The sequence below is a fragment of the Harmonia axyridis genome, chromosome 5 (assembly GCF_914767665.1).
Source record: "Harmonia axyridis chromosome 5, icHarAxyr1.1, whole genome shotgun sequence".
In the NCBI taxonomy this organism is placed as follows: Eukaryota; Metazoa; Arthropoda; class Insecta; order Coleoptera; family Coccinellidae; genus Harmonia; species Harmonia axyridis.
In genome coordinates, this window is record NC_059505.1 from 3,491,985 (window position 1) to 3,519,734 (window position 27,750).

A 27,750-nucleotide genomic window follows, 5' to 3' on the forward strand; every position below is an offset into this window, starting at 1 on the left:
CTATGATCATGTCCACATATGAAATTATTTTTTCTGCAATTTAATTGTATTATATTGTAAGATCTTGTGATTTGACACCGCTAGACTACTTTCTGTGGGGCTATGTAAAGTCATTGGTCTATGAGGATAAGCCACAAACCCTTGACCATTTAGAAGACAACATTCGCCGTGTTATTGCTGATATACGGCCACAAATGTTCTAAAAAGTCATCGAAAATTGGACGTCCAAATTGGACTACATCCAAGCCAGCCGTGGCGGTCGTATGCCAGAAATCATATTTAAAATGTAATGCCACAAGATTATCTTGCGGATAAATAAAATTCATGTCAATCGAATAATCCATCGTTGTTTTATTGCAATTTAAAGTTCTATAGCTCTAAAAAAAACACCCTTTATTATATTGTTATTTTATGACATATGAGAGTGATCGACGAATGAATGTCTATCTTATCTATCAGTCCCTCCCTGTCCACTTTCCCAACTGGAGGTCTTTCTGCGTGTGCAGAAGATATCCTCCATATCTTTCGCCTTCCTTTCCATCCTCTGGTGCTAGCTCTGGTAGGGAGAAAACGCGTCGCTCTGTACGGCGTAGAATCAATCGACGGACACGGCCTCCTCAGACCTGGTGACTTCGCCGACTGTACCAATGCGCTGCTAACTATTCTAGCGAACGGAGAACACGCTCTGGAGTTCGTGATCTTACCCGCGTTTACGACTACGGTTTTGTGTTTACTACTCCGCGTATTTTGTGTGAAAGTGTCCGAAGTTCAGCTGTTGTAGAATATATTTCTCCGTGCTTTTTTTTTTTTCGTACCGTTCCGCCTAGAGGTAAGTGTATTTAATTTGTTGGAATTTTACCGGTTATGGCGATGTCGTTAAAGATCTTCTTGCAATTAAAATTACTTTCATGTCAGGACTCTATCCTCGTCTTCGTCTTTTATTCCGAAAGTTTTTTCGATGTGTATAACTCAATCTGGTGCATCTATTCGATGTTAATCGCCTTTGGTTGTTCGTAAAAGGTCAATCAGCTGATAAAGTATTGGAAAATTATGAATGGAATTCAAATTCGAAATCGTAGTGATTTGTTTTGAGGACCTTTGTGATAACCGCTGAATGGACTTTCAATGACAAATTTCGTAAACTTACATGCGATACCTCTTCTTTTCTATCGATGAGAACTTTTCTTTTAGTTCCACTTTAAAAATATGAAATAAATTAGAAGTGCGTATATTCACCTGCACAGTTATACGCCCTGGAGAGTATAATTCCGTATTATAATTATTACTTTAATATCTGCAGTAATCGCCGAAAGAACTTATCGTTAAAACAGGAAGGAAATTGAAAAAAGAATTAAGAACATATAGGTATAATTCGAATAATTTATAATATAACTAGTCTCATTATAGATGGAAGGCATAATTTTTACTATAATTCATTATAGACACCAATAGTTTATTGCATCTATTCAACTATCGCAGAGACCTAATCGGACTTTTTGTAATCCTTCTCAAAAACGTTCAGATGACTCCTAAATCTATCGGAAAATATACACATACTTCATTCCTCTTCAATGTTTTTATTTTCATTTGTATTCGAGGCAGTTACACATTTCTAGAATGTATTTACATTGAATTCAATAATAATTAATTTAGAAAATTTATGGCGTAAATTATGAAATAACTGATTTCTTTGCAAATTATTCCAATCAATTGAAAATCTCTCAAAGTGAGTTTTGACAAGTGGGTACTTACTTAAGGAAAAGGGTATAATTGAAATGAGTTGTATCATAGATCGAATGAGTGTTTTATCTTCGTTAATGAGTAATTTTGGGTTCATTGGTTTCGATACCAAACCTTTGAAATCGTGTGAGAAATTTTATTATTTACGTTACACAAATACATGAAATTTCGTACAAAAATCTATCGACATACACTATCGTTACTCATAAGTATAACTCATTGTATTATACCTTAAATTTTGTTCAGGATTCAGAAAGAATGACTTCGGGTTGAAATATCGCACTGTGTTATTTACTGCATAATTTTTCCATACAAATTAGAATATTCTAATATATAGGGTGTATCGTGGGGAAATGCTCAGGTGAAGATAGAGGAGATTTTTTTGATTTGAGAAATTAGATTAAATTTCAGTCCAGGATGATTTTCGGCAATTTGGCCACAAATTTTCGAAAAGTCCTGAGGAAATTTATTGAAAAAAAAAACAGTTCTGTCAACGAATATTTCTCAATGCCAAAATCGCTAATTCATGAAAATATTCCATTAATTCAATAACAAGTCAATGAATTAGAGAAAAGAATGTACAATACTCGTACAAAAGGTCATTCTAACACTCGTTCATTCCAAAACTCGCCACTTGGTGGCGTGGTGCATTTTGAACTCGTGAAAGAATATCAATGTCTTCTGCTCTTGCATTTAAAATAATTATCTCCTGAGCGTTGTCCTTCTGATCACTAGACATCCTGTATAGGAAACAATATAGCGTAAAATTTACTGTAAGGTTTTAGCAAAATGTTGACAGAATTCGCATTTCAATATTATCTATCTCTATTTGAATAACTTATAATATTCAAAATTACGAGCGAATGTCTAAAGAGCTATATTTTATTCACATAACATCATTTTTGTTGACACGATAATATTTTTCAATCTTTCTCATTCTATAAAAGTATATTCCAAAAAATGTTGCGGAATGAGCTCCTCTTCCAACTCATGACTGTTGGAATTATCATCTGCAACGAGTATTAGACAATATTTTCTCTATTTCAGTCAAGTTTTGTGAAATATTGTCGAAATTCAATGAAAAATTCAGATTATATATCCTAGTGACTTTTGTATTGTATCTTGGCAGTTGGTGTTACGAAAATTGACAGATTACGGAAATTGAATTTGAATCGTACGTTTCGAATTTTGAAAGAATCTACAATTACACATTGAATTCGTGAATTATGTCTCACAAAATCGATTTAACACCACCAGAATTGAGAGAAATTGCGAATAATGTTGCAGATCATTTAACTTAATCCAAATTATATTATATTGACAATAGGATCAGAAGTCAGTGTAGACAACCACAAAACGAAAAATATAACTGAAAACAATGCTGTAATGAGTTCATTACAGCACTGTTTTTAGTACTGTAATGAACTTATTCCGATACTGATATAGAGAAAAAAAATGATCTGACTCTGTTTGACGATTAACAGACTACCCAGCATTACTATTATCAGAAATCCAAGTTAACAGTCGTGCATTTCATCTCAACAGCAGACTTCACAACTCGTGAACACTTTTGCCATGCGATTCGGATTTACATATAATCAAAATTATGGTCCATGGTGCATGATTGATAAATTGAGTTATATCATCGTTTCACCAACCGGTTTGTACAAATGAAAACACAAGCTGGTTGAATATTCCGAATATTTGACTGATGTATCATTCTACTGAAATTCTTTGAAAGGTCATACTGAAGGATACGAACACGGGATTTGTTTTTAGCTGTTATCGAGAAATGCGGCATTTTTGGAATGAGAGTTTTCGGTTTTTTTTTCTGGGTTGACAACTGGCTTGTTCTTGTAAATGTTATCTTAATTAGTATTTGATGTTCTCCATACAGGTTGTTTCGAATCAGTTCGAAAGCTGTTTGGTACCTAGTTCTGGGAAATAATGCTAATGTACCGCTTTAGGTGGAACATTTAGGGTTTTTGAGAAACACGAGGATTGGGATAGTGGTTAGCAGATAACGATTTCTGGTTTGTTTATTACTTTTCGTTCATTCATCAATTGTCATAGGTCAAAGGAATTTGATATCAACTGGAAATTATATTGTTTTGTATAAAATGAGCTTAAGTGATTTCGTGTAGTAACTCCAATACAAGCAGATAAAATGGAGTGAAATAATCACGATTCGAAGGTTTTAAAATGATTAACCTTCTGACTGGAATATTGAATTCAAAAGATTATTGTGATAATATAGGTGATATTCAAAAAATAACATAACTGTGTGGATTTCAAACAGTGCTTTATGATTTTCTTGAATTATGAGGTTTGAATATAGGATCCTTTCCGCTTCATTGAGAATACTTCTACTTCAATTGTCCTTTTTCATATTAACTCTAATATACTTTTCTCTAATTCAATATCGTCATAAGTTCATGCACTACTAAAAACAGTGCTGTAATGAACTCATTACATCATTGTTTTCAGTTATATTTTTCGTTTTGTGGTTGTCTACACTCACTTACGATTCTATCAAATTTCAACATACTTCAATTGTCAATATAATATAGTTTGGATATAGTGAAATGATTTGTAACATTATTCGCAATTTCTCTTAATTCAGGTGGTGTTAAATCGATATCGTCAGACGATTTTAATGCATTATTGTAAATAATTTCAAAATTCGAAACGTACGATTCAAATTCAAATTCCGTAATCTGTCAATTTTGGTAACAGTCACACTAATTGCCAAGATAGAATACAAAACTCACTAGGATGTAGAATCTGAATTTTTCATCGAATTTTGACAATTTTTCACAAAACTTGACTGAAATGAAGAAAATATCGTCTTATAGTCGTTGCTGAAGGCAATTCCAACACTCATTCGAAAACTCGCACCTTTGTCGCTCGTTTTCGAATTTCGTATTAGTGTTGGAATAGGAGCCCATTCTGCAACTTGTATTGTAGGATTGTTCATAAACTGAGTCTATAGAATTGATTGAGTTTTTTGAAGACTTTATTACTGCCTCCTTCTGCCCCTATGAGTACCTGGACCACTGTGAATTCATCGAGAGCAAAATGGTGGAATGTTGAAAAATTTCTTCGGATGTATCTTTCACAGTTTTGAGTGAATCCGAGGATGGAAATGTTGAAGCTTTAATCTTCATTCTTTATTGAAGTGAATGAAGGAATATATTCTATATTTCCTGAAATATGGCTGAAGTAAAGGGTGTTTTTTTTTAGAGCTATAGAACTTTAAATTGCAATAAAACAACGATGGATTATTCGATTTACATGAATTTTATTTATCCGCAAGATAATCTTGTTGCATTACATTTTAAATATGATTTCTGGCATATGACCGCCAGGGCTGGCTCGGATGTAGTCCAATCTGGACGTCCAATTTTCGATGACTTTTTCCAACATTTGTGGCCGTATATCGGCAATAACACGGCGAATGTTGTCTTCAAAATGGTCAAGGGTTTGTGGCTTATCCGCATAGACCAATGACTTTACATAGCCCCACAGCAAGTAGTCTAGAGGTGTTAAATCATAAGATCTTGGAGGCCAATTCGAGATCCAAAACGTGAAATTAGGCGGTCACCAAACGCCGTCTTGTTGGAACCACAGCTCCTGGACATCATGGTTGTTCAATTCAGGAATGAAAAAGTTAGTAATCATGGCTCTATACCACCATTGACTGTAACGTTCTGGCCATCATCATTTTTGAAGAAGTACGGACCAATGATTCCACCAGCCCATAAAGCGCACCAAACAGTTTTTCTGGATGTAACGTGTTTCGACATACACGTGAGGATTAGCTTCACTCCAAATACGTCAGTTTTGTTTGTTGACGTAGCCATTCAACCAGAAGTGCGCCTCATCGCTGAACGGACGTAGTGCGCGATACGTATTCCGCACAGAACCATTATTTTCGAAATAAAATTGCACTATTTGAAAGCGTTGTTCAGGCGTGAGTCTATTCATGATAAATTGCCAAACCAAACTGAGAATAAATCACTTGACAGCTGTTAAATCGGTCGCCATCTCGAACAGTAATGCCAACTCAAAGTTATATACCTCGAAAAAAAATACCCGTTATATAATCTTTTTTTGAATATCAAAATGAAACCTCTTATTGGAATATGCTATATTTCTGACGAATTGAATAGAAAGATCAGTCGTCTGTCGTTCAATGTTCATCGTTAATAATATCTTCTCCTGGAAATTATAAAAGCAATTTGCATTGAATTTGGTTCGAAAATTGGTTAAAAGCCAAATATCAAAGAATCTAATTAAAATAAGTAATTGATTTCACGAAAACTTGAATAATAATATCATCATGAAATGGGTTCTGTGAATTTTAGTGACTAATATTCGAGGAATCAATTTCGTTTGATTGAATTTTCACTTTTACTATGTATCATATAAATTGTATGATAATTTAAAGTACACATCGATGATATTACCACGGCACGGAAATGTTGAATAAAATGAAAAATTGTAAAGCGCTGACATGAAGTTCGGAGCTTTTGCGTGCTCGTTCATTCATTCGCCAATTGCACTCCTGGAGAAATACAAAACTACAGCACTGGTAGAGTTGCCCATTTGAATTCATTGGTTCTCCACTGATATATATTTTTTGCAAAACTCTCCATATAACACCACAAACGCAATTCTGATACCAACTAAATAAATAACGAGAAGAAAAATCGCAGGGTTTTTATTATTAGAAGTGGAGGAGAAAGAACATTTAGAGTTTTTACATTCGACTTCTGGAACATTCTCTCCAAAACATTTTTCCACCAACGTATATCACAAACCGAGCTATCGTTTTCCTCAGTTTATTTTACGCCAGACAAATAAAAGAAACGAGTGAGCCAGCAGAAGGAATATATTCAGTTTTATATTTCCACAAGGGAAGTAACGGGTATAAAATAACTCCAGCACAAATCAATTTCTGTGTTCTTGCGAGAAAGACGGAAAATTTTTATCCGGAATCTTCATCAATGTTCCTAAGCGTTGGAGGATGGACTCCAGTTTTTCTCGATGAATATTCTCCTACAGTTCTGCCAATTTTTGGGATTTTTCCAGATGAAGTTAGGTTCATTATTTCGTAGGTAATATAAAAACTTCGCTTGTTAGAAGTGGAAAAACCGAATGCTTCTAGAAAAAAGTTTCATAATGCCGAAATTTGTACCAAAACTTTTGAGACATAATAACTTGTATACTGGTAAGACTGTCCCGTAGGGCTTCTTGTCCAAAGAGCCTATTTACCCTCTGACATACATACACAAAACAGGTGTTTTTTTTCGAGGTATATAACTTTAAGTTGGCATTTCTGTTCAAGATGAAGACCGATTTAACAGCTGTCAAGTGATTTATTCTCAGTTTGGTTTGGGAATTCATCATGAATAGACTCATGCCTGAACAACACTTGCAAATAGTGCAATTTTATTTCAAAAATAATGGTTCTGTGCGAAATACGTATCGCGCACTACGTCCATTTCATTTTGTTTAGCGATGAAGCGCACTATTCTGGTTGAATGGCTACGTCAACAAACAAAACTGCCGCATTTGGAGTGAAGCTAATCCTCAAGGGTATGTAGAAACACCGTTTCATCCAGAAAAACTGACTGTTTGGTGCGCTGTATGGGCTGGTGAAATCATTGGTCCATACTTCTTCAAAAACGATGATGGCCAGAACCTTACAGTCAATGGTGATCGGTATAGAGCCATGATTACTAACTTTTTCATTCCTGAATTGAACAACCATGATGTCCAGGAGCTGTGGTTCCAACAAGAGGGCTCGTTTCCAACACAGCTCGTGCCACAATCGATTTATTGAAAGACACGTTTGGTGACAGCCTAATTTCACGTTTTGGACCTGTGAATTGGCCTCCAAGTTCTTGTGATTTGACAGCGCTTGACTACTTTTTGTGGGGCTATGTAAAGTCATTGGTCTATGCGGATAAGCCACAAACCCCTGAACATTTGGAAGACAACATTCGCTGTGTTATTGCCGATTTGCGGCCACAAATGTTGGAAAAATTCATCGAAAGTTGGACGTCCAGATTGGACTACATCCGGGCCAGCTGTGGCGGTCATATGCTAGAAATCATATTTAAAATGTATTGCCAAAAGATTATCTTGCGGATAAATAAAATTCATGTCAATCGAATAATCCATCGTTGTTTTATTGCAATTTAAAGTTCTATAGCTTTAAAAAAAACACCCTTTACATACATACAGATATAGCAATGGTACACCAATATTAGCAATTATTAATAGAATATACATAATAGTTAGCACTCATAAATCTATTGGTTGTCCATGAAAATGAGAGATTTTTGAAACAAAATTGAGGAGGATTGACATTGTAACTATAGTCTACTGAAGACTGCAGGCGAATGTTTTACGAAACGTCGGTATCAACTAAACACACAGATGATGGAAACAGCCCAAATAACTACCCAACGTACAGGGTGGTCCAGATTTTAGTGCCATGATTTTGGCATCGGATAGAACTCATTTCATGAAGAAAATTCTTATAAACATATATCCTAACAATCTCTGTTTTCGAGATACAGGGTGTTTGAAAAAAATCGGTTTTTACTTCTAACTCTAGTATTCTTATATTCATTGTTGTAATTTTTAGGTACCTCTTGATAATGTAATGTTTCTGTTTCTAATTAGGAAAATGTCCCCTGCCAAACACATCTAGGGGCGTATATAAATATAATAAGTCCTATTTATTTGGATATCGACTTAATTGTGTTTCTCTGCAATGAATGAGGGATTTTATTAGCAACAATTACATCAACAATATGAAAACAAACCTGCAATAAATGAGCCTCTATCACAATTATGAAATAAAATAGATTATCTTTTTGACAATTCTGAAATGTCAGTTATTGACATTCCAGGTAACTAGAGAACTAAAGGAAACCCTAATAAAATGTGGTTTTCTTTACATAAATTAGTGCAATGTTCTTTTTCTTATAAAAATCTATACCACTTTCTTTTTTTCGGAAAAATTGTTCCATTTCTGGAATCAACAGAACTTCATTAAATAAAAGGTCTCTGGAATTGTTCTCATTGAATGTACCATTCTCGAGTTAATCGAGTAAAAGCGAATACTATCCACAAAATAAGATATGATTACTTCAAACAAAAATTGACAAAAATTAATTTTTCAAATTTTCCCATCACTGATAAATGATAGTACAAAAATTAGCGTAGGGTATTAAAACGCTTATAGATGGCATTTAACTGAAATTTTCAATTTTTGTACTTTTATTCAACACTAATGGTAAAATTTGAAAATGTAATTTTTGTAGATTTTTGTGGATATTATTTGCTTTGTAATCGGTTATCTCGAAAATGGTACATTCAATGGGAAAAATTCAGAAGAGCTTTTTTTTTAATGAAGCTCTATTGATTTCAGAAATGAAACAGTTATTTTGAAAAAAAGAAAGTGGTGTGGATTTTCAATAAGAAAAGGATCATCGCGCACCCCTATATCTACGCCACTAGTTAAGTTTGACAGGAGACACTTACCTAATTCGAAACATTACATCATTAAGACTTGAATAGCTGAAAATTAAAACAATGAATGTAATAATATTAAAGTTATAAGTAAAAAACAGGTTTTTTTTCAATATTTAACACCCTGTATTTCGAAAACGAAGCTTGTGAAGATATATATTAATAGGGATTTTGTTCTTTTACAAAAGTGTTGTGTAGTCCATCAACATAATATTAAAACAATTAGACTACTGCAAATATCGTCATTATTTTCCAAAAAAATCAAGAAATTTTTTTATTCCATCAGAACGTTTTTCTCTAAAAAAATAAACATAAATGGACGAATTAAATATCAGAATTCTTGTACAATTCAAAATCAACTCTTTTAATTTTCGAATATTGAGCTGCTCCTTGTTATTTGCCCTTCACTGCATAATTGACTGAAGGAATTCAATCACGGTATAGAGCTCATTAAGAATGCATCAATGAAATCCAAGCATTCACGACCATCGTATAATCAATCAAACACAAAGTCAGTGAAACAGAATCCTATACATGCGTCATTTCGGAATATTACGAGAAATTTCGTCGACTGCCGTTATCACTGAATTTTTCATTAACGAGATTGTGTGTCCCGTGTAGAAAGACAATCCTCACTCTCGGATGATAAATTAACAATAACTCCAGAGGGGTCACGGCTCCAACAATCTAATCTATGAATTGTCACAGAGTGACATTCAGGTCGTTCATAGATCTGGATTATTTATTCCAGTTGGAGTTGAAACTCCCAGCTGTAAACAACACTTGTGTGTCCAAACGACTGTTTTTCTATGGATTTCACTTATACCCAATCCCGTGCACTCTGACTCAAATTGGTCCGAAAACTTCTTGACGTTATACAGATCAAGTGGGTAATTCTCTTGTTTTGTTGGTTTGGAAGAGAAATGCTTTGAGTTGTTTTATTTTTCTTCGCCCTTCAAACAATCGTAAAATGATGGTTGATTGTTTTTTCCTGAAAGCGAAGGCGAGAAACTCTCATACCAAAGAAAAATTGAAATAATTCAAAGAGATTGATAGTTTATTTATATTAGCAATGGTATGACGTCACTGATGACGAATACGTGATACCAACTATATCCACAAATATCCGGGCTGTTTCTGAAGTTTGTTTTGTTAACCCTTTGCCATGTTGTCGATGTACTAATATTGATTTCATAAGAATTAATGAATTATAATTAATATTTTTCTTCGGAACACTATATGCAACTTTGTTCTGTGAGTAGGTAGTATAAATATTGTTTTGACAGCCTGAAAGAGTCATTTTTCTTAGATCGTTGACGTCATACCATTACTGAAATCAATAAACTACATATGATGTAAAGGTATTTTTACACTTGAAATGTCAACAGTAACATTTTTGTTCAAACGACTTTATTCGTCAATCTAATCATTATTCACCTTCAACAACGATATATGTACTAAAACGCTCCTCTAACTTTTCAATACATTTTCTGTAGAAAGATTCATTTCTGCATTCAAAGTTGGTTTTAACCACGGCAATTAATTCTTTATTAGAGCCAAATTTAGTTTTCAAAGTTAGTTCTCAATAGAGCAAAGCAGAGCAGAGTCTGAATAACATCCATCAAGCTATGGCTTTGATTACACATACGAGAACATTTTATCCGTCAAAAACAGTGTTTTATCGATACATAAAACTCGTTTTCATAAATTTTTTATACAAAAACAAATGTACTATCATTAACACTATTCCAAAACTTTGACACTCATCTCTTTGAGCTTGGTACTAACAAGAGGAAACAGTGGTATGGCATTTGCGCTGCCAACTGTGCACCAGGTCCAAAACTAATTGAGCGACGTCCTAAAACAGAATCGGTAGAACAAAAATTATCAGAAATATTTTTTTCTTTTTTTGACCGCTATATAATTTCGTCACAATGTCTGTTATTTTCGAATATTGAGCGGGTAATGGATTCAAATAATAAGGGTCGACTCAATGATCATGAATCCTTGGTCAAATTCAATTTTATACCTAGTTTCGGTCCATCCGTAAACACCATAACTATCCAAGAAGTACCTAGAAACTTTAAATTTTTAGTAAAGGTTCCAATTTTGAATAACGCCATCAGTTTGTTATTGCTCAAATCTGACTAGAACTGACTTATTCAGCAAATATTGCCATTTCATACTCCTGATAATTTCAAAAAAATGAATTCAATCTAGATGAAATAGTGCATTTACATGTGAAATAATAATTTCAAACCTAATCCAAAAATCTCGAGCCACCAGACACATGGAACAACTTTTAATATTTATTAGAAGACTGAGTTGAGATTTTGTATTAGGAATAAAAGAACAACTTCAAAATTTGTGCAAAATTTCGTGTTAGTTTTTTCATCAGAACCATAGAAAATTCAGATTTAGATACCAGTAGGTTCAAATTCAGTATGTTGGTTTGAAATAACCATTCGTACTATCCTGACAAATTTCAATAGGATCGTATCATCAGCAACCCCCACTCAGATGAACTAACAGACAACATGGACATCATAATAAAACGCATTTCATTTTTATTCCATATATGTATTTTTATTTATTCACCGAAAGCCTATGGTGTATTTTTAGTATTTCGGAAAATGAAATTTCCTTTGAAGTAGAAAATTCAAGTCTGATTCTTTGTTCGATATTTCTGTCCATTGTAAAAATCACAAAACACGAAATACTTAAATATAGGAACTTATAACAACATGTTTTCTGCATTCAGAGAAAACCACAATACTTATTGTGATATAATGCATGACCCATCTTCTCCATTCAAGGTTAAAGTAGCTGTGTGTACGGAAAAACAATGAAATGTATAGTCTCAAGTGAAAAGCCTGATGAGTGAATTAGCACTACTAATTATCAATTGGTCATATATGATTGTTTAGTGTAATATTCAACTTCAGCTTCAGCTTGGTACAATGTTGCCTAAATCTATGTTATTTTCGAATTTTGAGCGGACATTGGTCCCAAATGATAGGGCTCTAGTTGAAATTTGAACATTTCAATAGAAAAATCTCTTTCATCCAAAATCGATAAATTTTGATGCAGAATGTCCTTTTTTCATAAGTTCTGGCGCCGATATACAGGGTGTCCTAAATTCGATAGCTTATTACATATTTCTGTCGAACTAGGCCTATTCGAATTCTGAAAATTGGGATCAGGATATAATTCGATATTCTCTATCAACTCGAAAAAAAAATTGCAACCTTGGTACCTACTTCCGGTTATTCAGACATAAAAAATTAATTTTCTCTATTTCAGAGTCGTAATGAGATCATTACAGTTCTAAAAACAGTGCTGTAATGAACTCATTACATCGTTATCAAGTTATAAAGGGTGTTTTTTTTAGAGCTATAGAACTTTAAATTGCAATAAAATAACGATGGATTATTCGATTGACATGAATTTTATTTATCCGCAAGATAACCTTGTCGCATTACATTTTAAATATGATTTCTGGTATATGACCGCCACGGCAGGCTCGGATGTAGTCCAATCTAGACGTCCAATTTTCGATTACTCTTTCCAACATTTGTGGCCGTATATCGGCAATAACACGGCGAATGTTGTCTTCCAAATGGTCAAGAGTTTGTGGCTTATCCGCATAGACCAATGACTTTACATAGCCCCACAGAAAGTAGTCTAGCGGTGTTAAATCACAAGATCTTGGAGGCCAATTCACAGGTCCAAAACGTGAAATTAGGTGGTCACCAAACGTGTCTTTCAATAAATCGATTGTGGCACGAGCTGTGTGACATGTTGTGCCGTCTTGTTGGAACCACAGCTCCTGGACATCATGATTGTTCAATTCAGGAATGAAAAAGTTAGTTATCATGGCTCTATACCGATCACCATTAACTGTAACGTTCTGGCCATCATCGTTTTCGAAGAAGTACGGACCAATGATTCCACCAGTTCATAAAGCGCACCAAACAGTCAGTTTTTCTGGATGTAAAGGTGTTTCGACATACACTTGAGGATTAGCTTCACTCCAAATGCGGCAGTTTTGTTTGTTGACGTAGCCATTCAACCAGAAGTGCGCTTCATCGCTAAACAGAATAAAATGGACGTAGTGCGCGATACGTATTCCGCACAGAACCATTATTTTCGAAATAAAATTGCACTATTTGCAAGCGTTGTTCAGACGTGAGTCTATTCATGATAAATTGCCAAACCAAACTGAGAATAAATCAATTGACAGCTGTTAAATCGGTCGCCATCTTGAACAGTAATGCCAACTTAAAGTTATATACCTCGAAAAAAAACACCCGTTATAGATCACAGTTGGCTGTTATAAACAAATCAATTATAAGTTTCAGTACTCACTTACCTAATCTGTAGCGAAAATAAATCAAGATTCGATAAATTGGTACAAACATAAAGAAGAAGTAAGACTATACAAGAAACACCCAGTCTCTCGAAAACAAAACGTTTGTGAGTCCATGTTTATAGTACTTTTTTTTTCTTTAAATTATCCACTTAATCTCTAATTTTTCTTTGTCCTCTTATTCAGGGACGTTATATATAGTACAATAAAAAATTCTGTGAAGGTGCATAATTTTGACACACATTATTATCGTCGCACATTTGGAAATCGTTATTGAGTATAATGATGAACCATATACGAAACCGACAATTCCGTATTCAAAACAAGCAGACATATCCTTCTATAATTCATATTCAACCAACACAAAATATTTTTCGGGTCGAAGATGACTGCCTTAGACTTCGTCTACCTGAAATAAAATCTATAGAATATCATTCGAAAGCCTCAATATTCACGCATTAATATTCAAAGCATATGTCTTGAAGGAAATTAATTAGGCAAAATGTAACATTACAATGATATCTTAGCACCAACTCAATCAAATATAATTGGTGAGGACAGTTACACTGGAACACCATTTAAATTCATCATTCCAATATCTTGATACTATATCATTAGTAAAAACTTGAATATTACAGAAGTACCTGTAATAAGTGTAATATTATTAGTTCGCTATTCGCCTCTCTCGATAGAGCTATAATAAAGTCAATTAATGGTGTATGTACGAGTTGAATCCTGTATGTGGATTCAATATTTGCTTTTTTTGCCTGTAATGACGGCTCTAGGTAGAAGCCGACAGTTACGGCCAGTAGAAGCAGATCATAACATTAGTGACTTGAAATTTGAGCTGACACTATTGAGACGTTATTCACGTTAGGTGCAGGGGCGTAGCTACTGCCATATCAATGATAACGGCTCCCCAGGCTTTAGGGACACCGATAGTTTCATAACAAAAATTCCTGAAAAAGTTATCCAAACTTTTATAACGGGTGTTTTTTTCGAGGTATATAACTTTAAGTTGGCATTACTGTTCAAGATGGCGACCGCTTTAACAGCTGTTAAGTGATTTATTCTCAGTTTGGTTTGGCAATTCATCATGAATAGACTCACGCCTGAACAACGCTTGCAAATAGTGCAATATTATTTCGAAAATAATGGTCTGTGCGGAATTCGTATCGCACACTACGTTCATTTTATTTTGTTTAGCGATGAAGCTCACTTCTGGTTGAATGGCTACGTCAACAAACAAAACTGCCGCATTTGGAGTGAAGCTAATCCTCAAGTTACACCGTTACATCCAGAAAAACTAACTGTTTGGTGCGCTTTATGGGCTGGTGGAATCATTGATCCGTACTTCTTCAAAAACGATGATGGCCAGAACGTTACAGTCAATGGTGATAGGTATAGAGCCATGATTACTAACTTTTTCATTCCTGAATTGAACAACCATGGTGTCCAGGAGCTGTGGTTCCAACAAGACGGCGCAACATGTCACACAGCTCGTGCCACAATCGATTTATTGAAAGACACGTTTGGTGACCGCCTAATTTCACGTTTTGGACCTGTGAATTGGCCTGCAAGATCTTGTGATCTAACACCGCTAGACTACTTTCTGTGGGGCTATGTAAAGTCATTGGTCTATGCGGATAAGCCACAAACCCTTGACCATTTGAAAGACAACATTCGCCGTGTTATTGCCGATATGCGGCCACAAATGTTGGAAAAAGTCAGCGAAAATTGGACGTGCAGATTGGACTACATCCGAGCCAGTCGTGGCGGTCATATGCCAGAAATCATATTCAAAATGTAATGCCACAAGATTATCTCGCAGATAAATAAAATTCATGTCAATCGAATAATCCATCGTTGTTTAATTGCAATTTAAAGTTCTATAGCTCTAAAAAAACACCCTTAAGATTGAAAACATATTGAGGGAATAATTGCTGGAACAACCAATTCACTCAAATATCACAAAATACTGTAATGATAATTCAGTTCAGTAATAGAAAAAAATAACGAAAATCAGAGAAGACAATTTTTTCCAGTTAAACTAGCGCCCAAGCTGCAGACGACAGTCTACTTCTTTTCGATACTTGTTTTCTTAGTGCGCTATTTATCCACCAGAGGGTGCAGAAAGTACATGCCAGCAGTGTTCACATTCTCATCATGGAGCAAAACTGGCAACACATTTTCCAGAAATTCCAGGTATACTTCGCCAGTTAAACGTGCAGGTAGAAAATGAAGTCCTATTATTTTATTATCATGAACAACGCACCATACGTTCGCGGAAAATTACAAAATAATGTTGAAATAATTGTGGATACAATATTTTTGATAATTCATTATTAAAAGTCACTTCAAACCACTTTCAGGTATCCAAGTTCTCAGTTTAGTTTTCAGTGGTGTTCCCGAATATTGAAACATATTTTCAAAATTCAGATATACAGGGTGTTGTTTCGAGGATTCAAACGATTCATAATTTTTTTGTTAACCCTGACCTTGATTTTCAAGGCGGTTATTGCATAATACGTTTGGGCTTTCAATTAGGAACATATTTGCGAAATATGAATAAAATATACCGGGTGGTCCATTTGATATGGCCCCAGAAAGAAACAGGTAAAATTTATAAAACACCTTGTATCTCGACTACGAAGACACTAAGACCCAATTAATGGGGTATCTCCAGAACCGCCTTGGCGCCACCTATGTACCTTTGAAGTATTTTCGTTTCCCAATGAAACACCCTGTATAGCGTTATTGGATCGTTTAGAGAATGAAATCGTTAAAAAACGGCCTCATCTGAAGAAAAAAAAGGTGCTGTTTCATCAAGACAATGCGCCGTGTCACAAATCGATGAAAACAATGGTAAAATTGCATGAATTGGGTTTCGAATTGCTTCTTTATCCACCGTATCCGCCAGATCTGGCCCCCAGCGACATTTTGCTGTTCTCAGACCTGAAAAAATGCTCTCTGGACAGAAATTTAGTTGTATGAAGAAGTAATCGCCGAAACTGAGGCCTATTTTGAAGCGAAAGACAAACCGTACTACAAAAATGGTATTGAAAAGTTGGAAGATCGCTATAATCGCTGTATCGCCCTCGAAGGCAACTCTGTTGAATAATAAAATCGAATTTTACCAAAAAAAAGTGTTTTACTATGGTAGACCGGGGACTTTTCAATTGACCGGTATCAATGATAAGATTGAGATTAATTCCATTTCATTCTCTAATAACGGCAGCATCTTAATCCAAGCTTAGATATTCATAGAATGATCCAGAGATAAATCACTGGTATTTAGTCTACAGATATTTTCATTCTGTTCCTATACTTGTTGATGAAATCGATTTTATGCAACCGATTGCGTTAAAATTATCGACAGAAACGATTCCAAGACTCGGTTTCTCTAAATATTGAATGGAAAACTTGGATGCTCTTGAACTTGAACATTCAGTTCTAAAAATTTTGCATGTTCACCTTTTGAAATGATAAACCAATGCTTCCTAGAACATATCAGACAACAGTATAGTTATTTAAAATTCAAGTACACAAGGCATTGATATTTTTCCACGAGTTCAAAATTCAAAAACGAGCCACGAAGTGGCGTGTTTTTGAATGAACGAGTGGTAGAATGAGCCTTCTGTACGAGTATTATACATTATTTTCTCTAATTCATTGCATTTTTATTGAAATTCATGGAATATTTCCATAAATATCATTTAGTGATTTTTGCATTGAAAAATGTTTGTTGGCAGAACTAATTTCTTTAAGGCAAATTGATGAATTGACAAATAAAGCCGTGACGGAAAGTTCGGAGTACCAACATATAATAATAAAATATAACCATGAAAACTGTGCGTTTCTGATATATTCTCGCACGATTTTGTTCTACAAGATGTGGAAGAATGAACGGAATAACCACAGAATTAGAGAAAATAACTTTTCCATACGACAAATCATTGCATGTCAAGGAGAACTCAACATCTCTTATCTTCTGGAATCTGACTTCCTCATTATTTACGGCATGACTTACAGAATACTGTTCCTCATTCTGTTCATCCAACGAGTTGAGAGGAATATTCAGAAAGTTGTATGAAAGACTAGAAATTAACATTCAGAGCATCGGCTATTCATCTATGTTGCGAATGATTGAAGTTGAAATTTCAGGCTTCCCCGTTTGAATCTAGGCTTGAGAATTTGTTGATTATAAAGTTATGTCGCTGGAGGTATTACAGCGAATATTACAGTTCACATTCATTCGATGAAATAGCATTAATTTACGATTCACGAATCATTTCTAGACACATCGTCAAAAGTCTTGGCACCCCTAGGTTTCTCAAGAAATAAACAATCTATGTTCTGGAAATGAGATGAATATTTTCCTATATTCCATCTGCAATATATTTGATAAAAGGTGTTTTTTTTAGAGCTATAGAACTTTAAATTGCAATAAAACAACGATGGATTATTCGATTGACATGAATTTTTTTAATCCGCAAGATAATCTTGTGGCATTCCATTTAAAATATGATTTCTGGCATATGACCGCCACGGTTGGCTCGGATGTAGTCCAATCTGGACATCCAATTTTCGATCACTTTTTCCAACATTTGTGGCTGTATATCGGCAATAACACGGCGAATGTTGTCTTCCAAATGGTCAAGGGTTTGTGGCTTATCCGCATAGACCAATGACTTCACATAGCCCCACAGAAAGTAGTCTAGCGGTGTTAAATCACAAGATCTTGGAGGCCAATTCACAGTTCCAAAACGTGTCTTTCCATAAATCGATTGTGGCACGAGCTGTGTGACATGTTGCGCCATCTTGTTGGAACCACAGCTCCTGGACATCATATTTGTTCAATTCAGGAATGAAAAAGTTAGTAATCATGGCTCTATACCGATCACCATTGACTGTAACGTTCTGACCATCATCGTTTTTGAAGAAGTACGGACCAATGATTCCACCAGCCCATAAAGCGCACCAAACAGTCAGTTTTTCTGGATGTAACGGTGTTTCGACATACACTTGAGGATTAGCTTCACTCCAAATGCGACAGTTTTGTTTGTTGACGTAGCCATTCAACCAGAAGTGCGCTTCATCGCTAAACAAAGTAAAATGGACGTAGTGCGCGATACGTATTCCGCACAGAACCATTATTTTCGAAATGAAATTGCACTATTTGCAAGCGTTGCTCAGGCGTGAGTCGATTTATGATGAATTGCCAAACCAAACTGAGAATAAATCATTTGGCATCTGTTAAATCGGTCGCCATCTCGAACAGTAATGCCAACTTGAAGTTATATACCTCGAAAAAAAACACCCTATATAAAATGAGTTTTTGTGAGCCTGTTACAACTAAATACATATTTTGTTCCTGAAGATAACATTCAATCTAGACCCATAAATCCATATACAAGTTTGTTACAACGATTCAAATCTATTGAATGTTGCGATTAAGATTGGAGAAACCTGTCTAGTAATAATTCTCAGAAAATCCACCAATAGTCGATTCTTACATGCGGAAAAGCATTATAGACAAATATTGATATTTCATTACGACCCGAGCCGCATATTTGCCGACATTTTACAGTGTTTTCAATTGAAGAGATCGCTAATTAGTTGAACTAATACAATAGAATTCTAGTTGTTCATGGCAGGTACGTGTTAGTTGAATTTCAGTTAGAACTAATGGTGTAATTGTAGATTTAGAATTGTGTTTGTTCAGTTGTCTCAAGAGACTAATGTTTCGCTAGGCTTTCACGTATCTTTGCTACCACGGTTGCCGAATCAGTGGGTTTTTCCAACTTTTACGACAAATGAGAATACATGCATTATAAATCTTATTTTTCCTTTCGATGAAACTGAATTATTATGTAACTCTGGATGTCCTTTATGCTCTCTTATTAACGTTGAATGAGTCATGACTGGGTGTTTTTTTCGAGGGGCTAAGTCATTGGTCTATGCGGATAAGCCACAAACCCTTGACCATTTGGAAGACAACATTCGCCGTGTTCTTGCCGATATATTCCACAAATGTTGGAAAAAGTCATCGAAAATTGGACGTCCAGATTGGACTACATCCGAGCCAGCCGTGGCGGTCATATGCCAGAAATCATATTTAAAATGTAATGCCACAAGATTATCTTGCGGATAAATAAAATTCATGTCAATCGAATAATCCATCGTTATTTTATTGCAATTTAAAGTTTTATAGTTGAAAAAAAAACCTTTACCATGTTAATAAAAATATTTCCGACACCAAAAGAGCTATAAATTTGTAACTATTACAACAGAAAACCAAAACCAATATCCATCGATTCCTTGGTTGTTCATTGGACGCCTATATTTTCCAACAAATTTGTCAACAGGTGCTCGATTCTTATTCGACAATATTTCGAAAATTATAAAAAATTAGGTTGAAGTTGTTTCCTCTATCAGTAAAAGCAACCTACTTTTTTTTCTAGCCGTGTTATTTCTCGAAGAGGTTATCACCATTGGCCACCGAGTTGTTGGGATTTAACACTTTTAAACTTTTTTCTTTGTGGCAACGTAAAAGATAAGATCTATGCCAATGCTCCACAATCGATTCAATACCTCAAAAAATATCCTTTTTTCATAATCAAATGAATACCCAACATTGGAAAACCTTTTAGAATAGCAATTTCAAGCTTCATGGGAATTTATAGTTTCAATAGCACCCTCCAAATTTTGGAAATTAAAGCACAATTTCCAAAAATGAAATTATATACCAACCTGCATGAAATTATGTGGTATCCAAGAGTACAATTAACGCACGAATGAACGAGTGCTCAAATGCTCTTGACTTCACGTCAGTGCTTTCCATTTTTTGGATAATTCAATACAAATCATAACTAAGTAGAATTTTCTCAGACTGAAATGAAACCTGACAGAGAATAATTTTCAGATATTTCCATAGATAGATTAAGTATACGTAATTTTTACATGTCGCCAATATGGTTAGATTACGTTTTCGGATTGTGATATGTTTTCAAATCCACAATTTTACTAAAGCGTTATGAATGTATATTATATTGAGTGAAATATATCTATTTGAGTGATTCTCAATTAAATATGCTAATTTGAATATTTGGAATCCGATATTTCTCCTAATTGCCGAATTTATAACACCTAAGCAGAATATTTATTATTTTCTGTATCTACCTGCTGAAATCCAAGGTTTGGCAACTTTTGCTCTCCTAGTGTCATCTGTTGTTCCACGTCATTTGGAGCGCTTGAAGTTTGTTTTCTGAATTTCTGATATATTTAGGTATTCATTTCAATATATTTTGAGTTAATATGAAACGTTGGTTCATTATGTGACATAAGAAGTGCGTTCTTTGTGGAGAAACTCGCGAATTGAGTGAAATATCGTATCACTGCTATATTTTCATTTCCGCGCGCGCTTCATGTCAAATTTGATAGTTCATGTTGGGGACAAAATTTGCTCACTGAGAATGGCATCTATATGTTAATTCCAGTTATTCTGACATTTTGTGTGATAAGAAATATCATTGACCCCCATTTGAAATTTCATACCGAACTTTATTTTGCCTGTTATACTGGGGATTGTGATGCAAAAGTGCACCTGTCAATTACGAGGTCATGGACGAAAAAATTGATTGATTTTTAGGAGTAAATTATTGTTTATCTGTATATAGACCATACCTACTCTCGGTTTCAGTTTCAGTTTCTGCCATATAATTTCCTGAAGGAGGTTTATTCTAGACAGCCTGCCTCGCGGTTATAAAAAGGACAGGAAACCTTGAGCTCAAACACAAATATTTATGAATCTAATCTAGGTAAATCCGTGTATCATATAATTCAGTCATCTAACCCATAAATTTTTTTCAATATCAAGAGTCGAGAGAGGATGTGAATGTATGCTAACAAATCTTTATTGAAAATTAAAGAGAACATCTGTATTGAATTCGGTTTGATAGTAACTAACGTATTGAATATTAAGGACTTCCATACCCGCGAAGTTATGTTTGCTTTATTGGTAATTGATGAATCATATATTTTTCTTAATTGTTGAATTTATAATAAGGAGAATATTTATTATTTTCTGTATCTACATGCTGAAATCCAAGGTTTGGCAACTTTCTGGCAACCTTGGTTGGCGCGCTTGAAGTTTGTTTTCTGAATTTCTGATTTATTTAGGGATTTATTTAGGTATTTATTTCGATATATTTTGATTAATATGAAACGTTGATTCACTTAGGTACTCGAGAAGTGCGTTCTTTGTGGAGAAACTCGCGAATTGAGTTAAATATCGAATCGCTGATATGTTTTCATTTCCGCGCGCTTCATGTCAAATTTGATGTTGGGGACAAAATTTGCTTACTGAAAATGACATATGCTCCCTCTATCTATGTTTATTACTATGAGGCCCCTTTTCACTTGATTTCTGCATCTTATGGTGCTCATGTCGTCTTTTGGTCAATCTCTTGACAGAACAAATGAAAATTGTAAAATTATGCCATTGATTGGTCACAACTTTGTATAGCGCCACATTAAGGAAGAAAAGAGATAAGGGACCCATGTCGAGCCGAGTCGCCAGAATGATCTCAAATAAAATCTTATGATTGAACATACCAGTATTTTAGACATATTGGTTTCAACTAAGACAACAGGGAAACAAATTTCGAACGGTCATATTCTCGGATTAGAAATATTATTAAATATTTTCATTTTTGCAATGGTTACACAATTATTCGAAATTAACTCCCAAACGTAATCTTACAGTAATAAACTGCTCAACAATTGATAGGGATCACTTACTTGTTCTGAATTTATTTCTGAAATATTAGCTCCAAGATTATAAATTTAGTCAGATATCAGAGTATTTTCAGTTGATAATATGGTTCACTTGAGAAAAGAATGAAAAAATGGAAAGTTGGAGAGAAAAAAAGACTTTATTAGGAACACTCAAAATTCTGTGTTTGAATAACATAAAAATTTTATGATGAAACCACAAGAAGGCTGAAGTTTCGGTTAAGCTAGTACCTAGTTGGTCCCCTACGAGCTCGTCTCAAGCATTCTACCCTACGAGGCATACTTTCGATCAAACGATTTATAAAATTTTGGGGCAAATTCGTCCAAATATCCCGTAAAGCGTTAGAAAGGTCCTCCTGGTTATTGATCGGTTGTTCTAAGGTTGACAATTGTCTAGACATCTCAGACCAGACATGTTCGATGCAATTCATGTCTGGAGAGCGAGCTGGCCAGTCAATCCTATCAATAGCAAGAGTTTCTAGCACTTCATTAACCAGACGACTACGGTGTGGACGGGCATTATCGTCAATTAAAATGAAATTCTCGCCCACGGCAGCAGCAAACGGAACAATTATGGGTTCAATAATCATATCGTGATATCTCTGGCTGGTCATGGTGGTGTTCTGCAGAACAACCAACTCTGTGCGTTGGTTCAAACAAATGCCTCCCTATACACTTATAGAACCTCCGCCAAAAGCTGTTGTGGGTACCATAAACTGTTCTGCATACCTTCGACCTCTTTCCCTCCAAGCAAGAATACGTCCATCGGAGTTGACCAAACGAAATCTAGACTCATCCGTAAATAAACATCGGCTCCAATCTTCAAGTGTCCAATTGCGGTGTTCCTCAGCCCATTGCCGTCGATGAACCTGGTGTTCCCTATTCAAACGGGGATGTTGTACCCTCCTACGGGCTCTCAAACCACGAACATGTAGTCGTCGTCTTACAGTCTGGATCGAAATTAGAACTCCTGTTGCAACTCTCAGTGATCTATTGAGCCGCCACGCCGGGTAAAAGGGATTTCTCCTAGCATTGAGGATCAAAAGACGATCTTGGGCAGCTGTTGTACTGCGCTGCCGACCTCCCCCATGAACATAAGCTACTGAGTCGTTTTGGATGAACCTATTCCAAGCCCGACTCACGACACTTTGCGAAACATTCAACCGCCGGGACACTTCTGGCTGGGACAAACCTTCCTGAATCCACCGTATGATTTGGTCCAGTTGCACAGGAGCCAAACGTCTTCTCGGCATGACTGATAAGCTGATATTGTTCTCATTTCTTCAATTATAGTCACCTTATGTGTTTGAACGAGAGAAAAAAACAGATTTAATAACAAATACCACATTGCTTTTCACTCCACCTGTAACAGCCTACAGATAATAATCGATTTTGTGAACAAGAGCCGATGAAGTGGGAAGACTTTGATATAATCAACTCAAAACATCTTACTTTTTCCTTAGAGAACATATAATGTACAGATATTCACGAGATAACTTGAAAAAATACAAATGAAGAGAAGTTCATGAGTGATCCCTAGCAATTGTTGATCAGTGTATTTTCATTTTTGTAATGGTTACACAATTATTCGAAATGAAATCCCAAAATGATTTTTGAGATAACCAACTTCTGTAGGAACGTAATCTTACAGTTATAGTTACTGGATTACCTTCATAGTTGTCCTATCGTGGATGCGACCTTTACCATATCTATTACATCGAATATCAACATAACTTCAGTCTGTTTGTTGAACCAAATCAAAGAGATAATAAACTTTGTATTTTGCAGGTAGTAATGGTATTAATCAAAGTACACCGACAGCTTGGAACAAGTGCAATAATATTTATTTTTGGATTGAGTGTAACTTTCGCTAACTACACAAGGATCGGTAAGTAGAACTTGAGAATTTGCTTTGACTTTGTATTTTATTGATATACTGTAATGAACTTCAACGATTGGGAATTTGCACATAATCTTCCTTCCTGGAACTCTTTTCTCGTTTTCTACAATAAACCTTTCCTGAAAAAAAAACCTGTGAAATTTAAAACTTTTCGTTTTGGAACGTATGGATTCGAAAGATTGCCTGAAGTTTGCATGAGAAGTAGGAAGTGAGTTCTGAAACCATGTAATGTGTTTACTGGGAAGTGTAGAAAAGGTTATATAATCGAGTTGTACCTTTATATGATTTTGTTTTCAAATATATTTTTAACGATTTGACACATATGTCCAATTTTGATACCAACTTTCAGTGGGGGAAAAACAAACATCAGGTTCAACAGTGTTTGTATTGCTGATATTTTGAAAAGTGGAAATATCAGATTTGATAATAACTGCTGTTTTTTTTCGAGGTATATAACTTTAAATTGGCATTACTGTTCAAGATGGCGACCGATTTAACAGCTGTCAAGTGATTTATTCTCAGTTTGGTTTGGCAATTTATCATGAATAGACTCACGCCTGAACAACGTTTGCAAATAGTGCAATTTTATTTCGAAAATAATGGTTCTGTGCGGAATACGTATCGCGCACTACGTCCATTTTATTTTGTTTAGCGATGAAGCGCACTTCTGGTTGAATGGCTACGTCAACAAACAAAACTGCCGCATTTGGAGTGGAGCTGATCCTCAAGTGTAATTCGAAACACCGTTACATCCAGAAAAACTGACTGTTTGGTGCGCTTTATGGGCTGGTGGAATCATTGGTCCGTACTTCTTCAAAAACGATGGTGGCCAGAACGTTACAGTCAATAGTGATCGGTATAGAGCCATGATTACTAACTTTTTCATTCCTGAATTGAACAACCATGATGTCCAGGAGCTGTGGTTCCAACAAGACGGCACAACATGTCACACAGCTCATGCCACAATCGATTTATTGGAAGACACGTTTGGTGACCGCCTAATTTCACGTTTTGGGCCTGTGAATTAGCCTCCAATATCTTGTGATTTAACACCGCTAGACTACTTTCTGTGGAGCTATAACATTCTCCGTGTTATTGCCGATATACGGCCACAAATGTTTGAAAAAGTCATCGAAAATTGGACGTCCAGATTGGACTACATCCGGGCAAGCCGTGGCGGTCATATGCCAGAAATCATATTTAAAATGTAATGCCACAAGATTATCTTGCGGATAAATAAAATTCATGTGAATCGAATGATCCATCGTTGCTTTATTGCAATTTAAAGTTCTATAGTTCTAAAAAAACACCCTTTACATACATTCTATATTCTATTTCATACAGATGAAATAGAATAGTTGTCATTCTGAAAGCTCAAGGAACGAAAGTGGTAAGCAAGGAAGCAATAGTTACAAAAGAAGTCCTGGACATAATAAGCTTTGACTCGGTAGGGGGGTCTATACTTCAGTCTTGCTTCAAACAATCTCGTTTCGATCGATTCCAAGCAATTTTCTTCATTCGCCGAAGGTTTCTTATCGAAAACGACAAGCCAAAACTTGCAATTAAAATCTGGTTGATGGTTGATATCGATCATTGTTTTCTCCAGTATCGATACGATCCAATTATTTTTATTGGCTTACATCAGTGCAGGACAAAAATTCAACCGGAATCCGACGCTGATGAATATCTCTAAAGAACTTGTCCGCTTTTTGTTTGTAGATTTTCAGTGTAATTACCGCATGTTTTTAACATTTATCTTCTGTGATGATATTTCACGTCCAGTTCTCGAATGGAATATTTATCCGTTGTAGAAAATTATTATTTAATGTTCGATTTCATTTCCTTTTTCATCCTCGAACCTGACACTAAAATATCAATTTTATAGCTGTTGCATCAGTTTTATCTGCTGCAAAAATTTTTATCGTTCTTTGACTGCCTCGTTGAAAAAAACTGTTGGCTGGCTACCTGAATGAGACTGTTCACTGATTTAATTATACACATTTCGATATAAATAAAGAGATTCCTCTGAATAAATTACTGTTCCACTGGGTATTGAATGTTTTTTCCGAACAAAATTCACTCCTAGAATTCGAGGATTGTATAAAAAAATTGTGGGAAATAATTCAAGCAGAAAATGAATTTTCCTATCTCAAATACTTTGAAATAAAAAAAAAACAAAAGTTTGTTCTTTTTAAATCGACTTGAAAGAAATCTATTATAGTTATTGCATTACAAGTGGTATAAGTTTACCCTTTATCACAAATTCAGGTGTTTCTTTCTTCATAGAATCGACCTGTAATAAATTTTTTTTTTCGAAAAAATTTATTAGTGTATCATATAATAGGCCAATTGAAGAATCCCTGGTCTGATGCACAAATGACGGTGCTGATATTAAATCCATATGATTTTTAGTTAGTCCCAACTTTCAAACGATACGTGTCAAAATTTGACAGCATTCCGACCATAAGTTTGTGAGATATTGCGTTGTGAGTGTAGCTACTTTTGTTATTTGAAATGAGATTGAAAAAAAAGAAATTCGTGTGCTGATAAAATATAACTTTTTGAATGGAAAAAATTCAGTTGAAGCAAAATCTTGGCTTCATGGAGAGTTTCCGGGGTCTGCATCAGGAAAATCAACCATCATTGATTGTTATGCTAAGTTTAAACGTGGTGAAATGAGCACCGGAGTCGGCGAATGCAGGGAACGCCCTAAAGAGGCTGTCACCGACAAAAAAATCAAAAAAGTTCAGAAAATAATTTTGAATGACCGTTGTTAATGATTCTGAGCAGTGTTTGAAACTGTTTAAGTGCAATAAACCTAAATTTTTGCGTCGATATGCGACAATGGATGAAACATGGCTCCATCATTTCACTCCGGAGTCCAATCGACAGTCAGCTGAGTAGACTGCATACGATGAACCGAATTCAAAGGGAGGAAAAACACAACAGTCAGCTAACAAGGTTATGGCAGCAGCATTCTGGTATGCGCAAGGTATAATATTCATTGATTACCTCCAAAAAGGCCAGACCATCAACATCGATTATTATATAGCGTTATTGGATTGTTTGAAGGATGAAATTATCAAAAAACGATCCTATTGGAAGAAAAAAAGGTGCTGTTTCATCAAGACAATCTACCGTGTCAGAAATCATTGGAAACAATGGCAAAATTGCATAAATTGGGCTTCGAATTACTTCTGCATCCACCGTATTCGCCAGATCTGGCCCCCAGCGACTTTTTCCTGTTCTCAGGCCTAAAAAGAATGCTCGCTGGAAAGAAATTTAGCGCCAATGAAGAAGTAATCGCAGAAACTGAGGCCTATTTTAAAGCGAAAGACAATTCATACAACAAAAATGGTATCGAAAAGTTGGAAGATCGCTATAATCGCTGTATAGC

General features: G+C 35.2%; 1 protein-coding gene across 1 annotated transcript in view; it reads left to right on the top strand.

The window, feature by feature from the left end:
• Positions 1-565: 565 nt before the first annotated feature.
• Positions 566-27,750, top strand: part of LOC123680162 (BMP-binding endothelial regulator protein-like) — an 89,577-nt gene continuing 62,392 nt past the window's right edge. The window contains exons 1-2 of the mRNA XM_045617929.1: positions 566-829; positions 24,242-24,341. Coding sequence (XP_045473885.1) covers positions 24,248-24,341 — 94 coding nt within the window. The 5' untranslated portion in view covers positions 566-829; positions 24,242-24,247. The remainder of the gene's footprint in view (positions 830-24,241; positions 24,342-27,750) is intronic.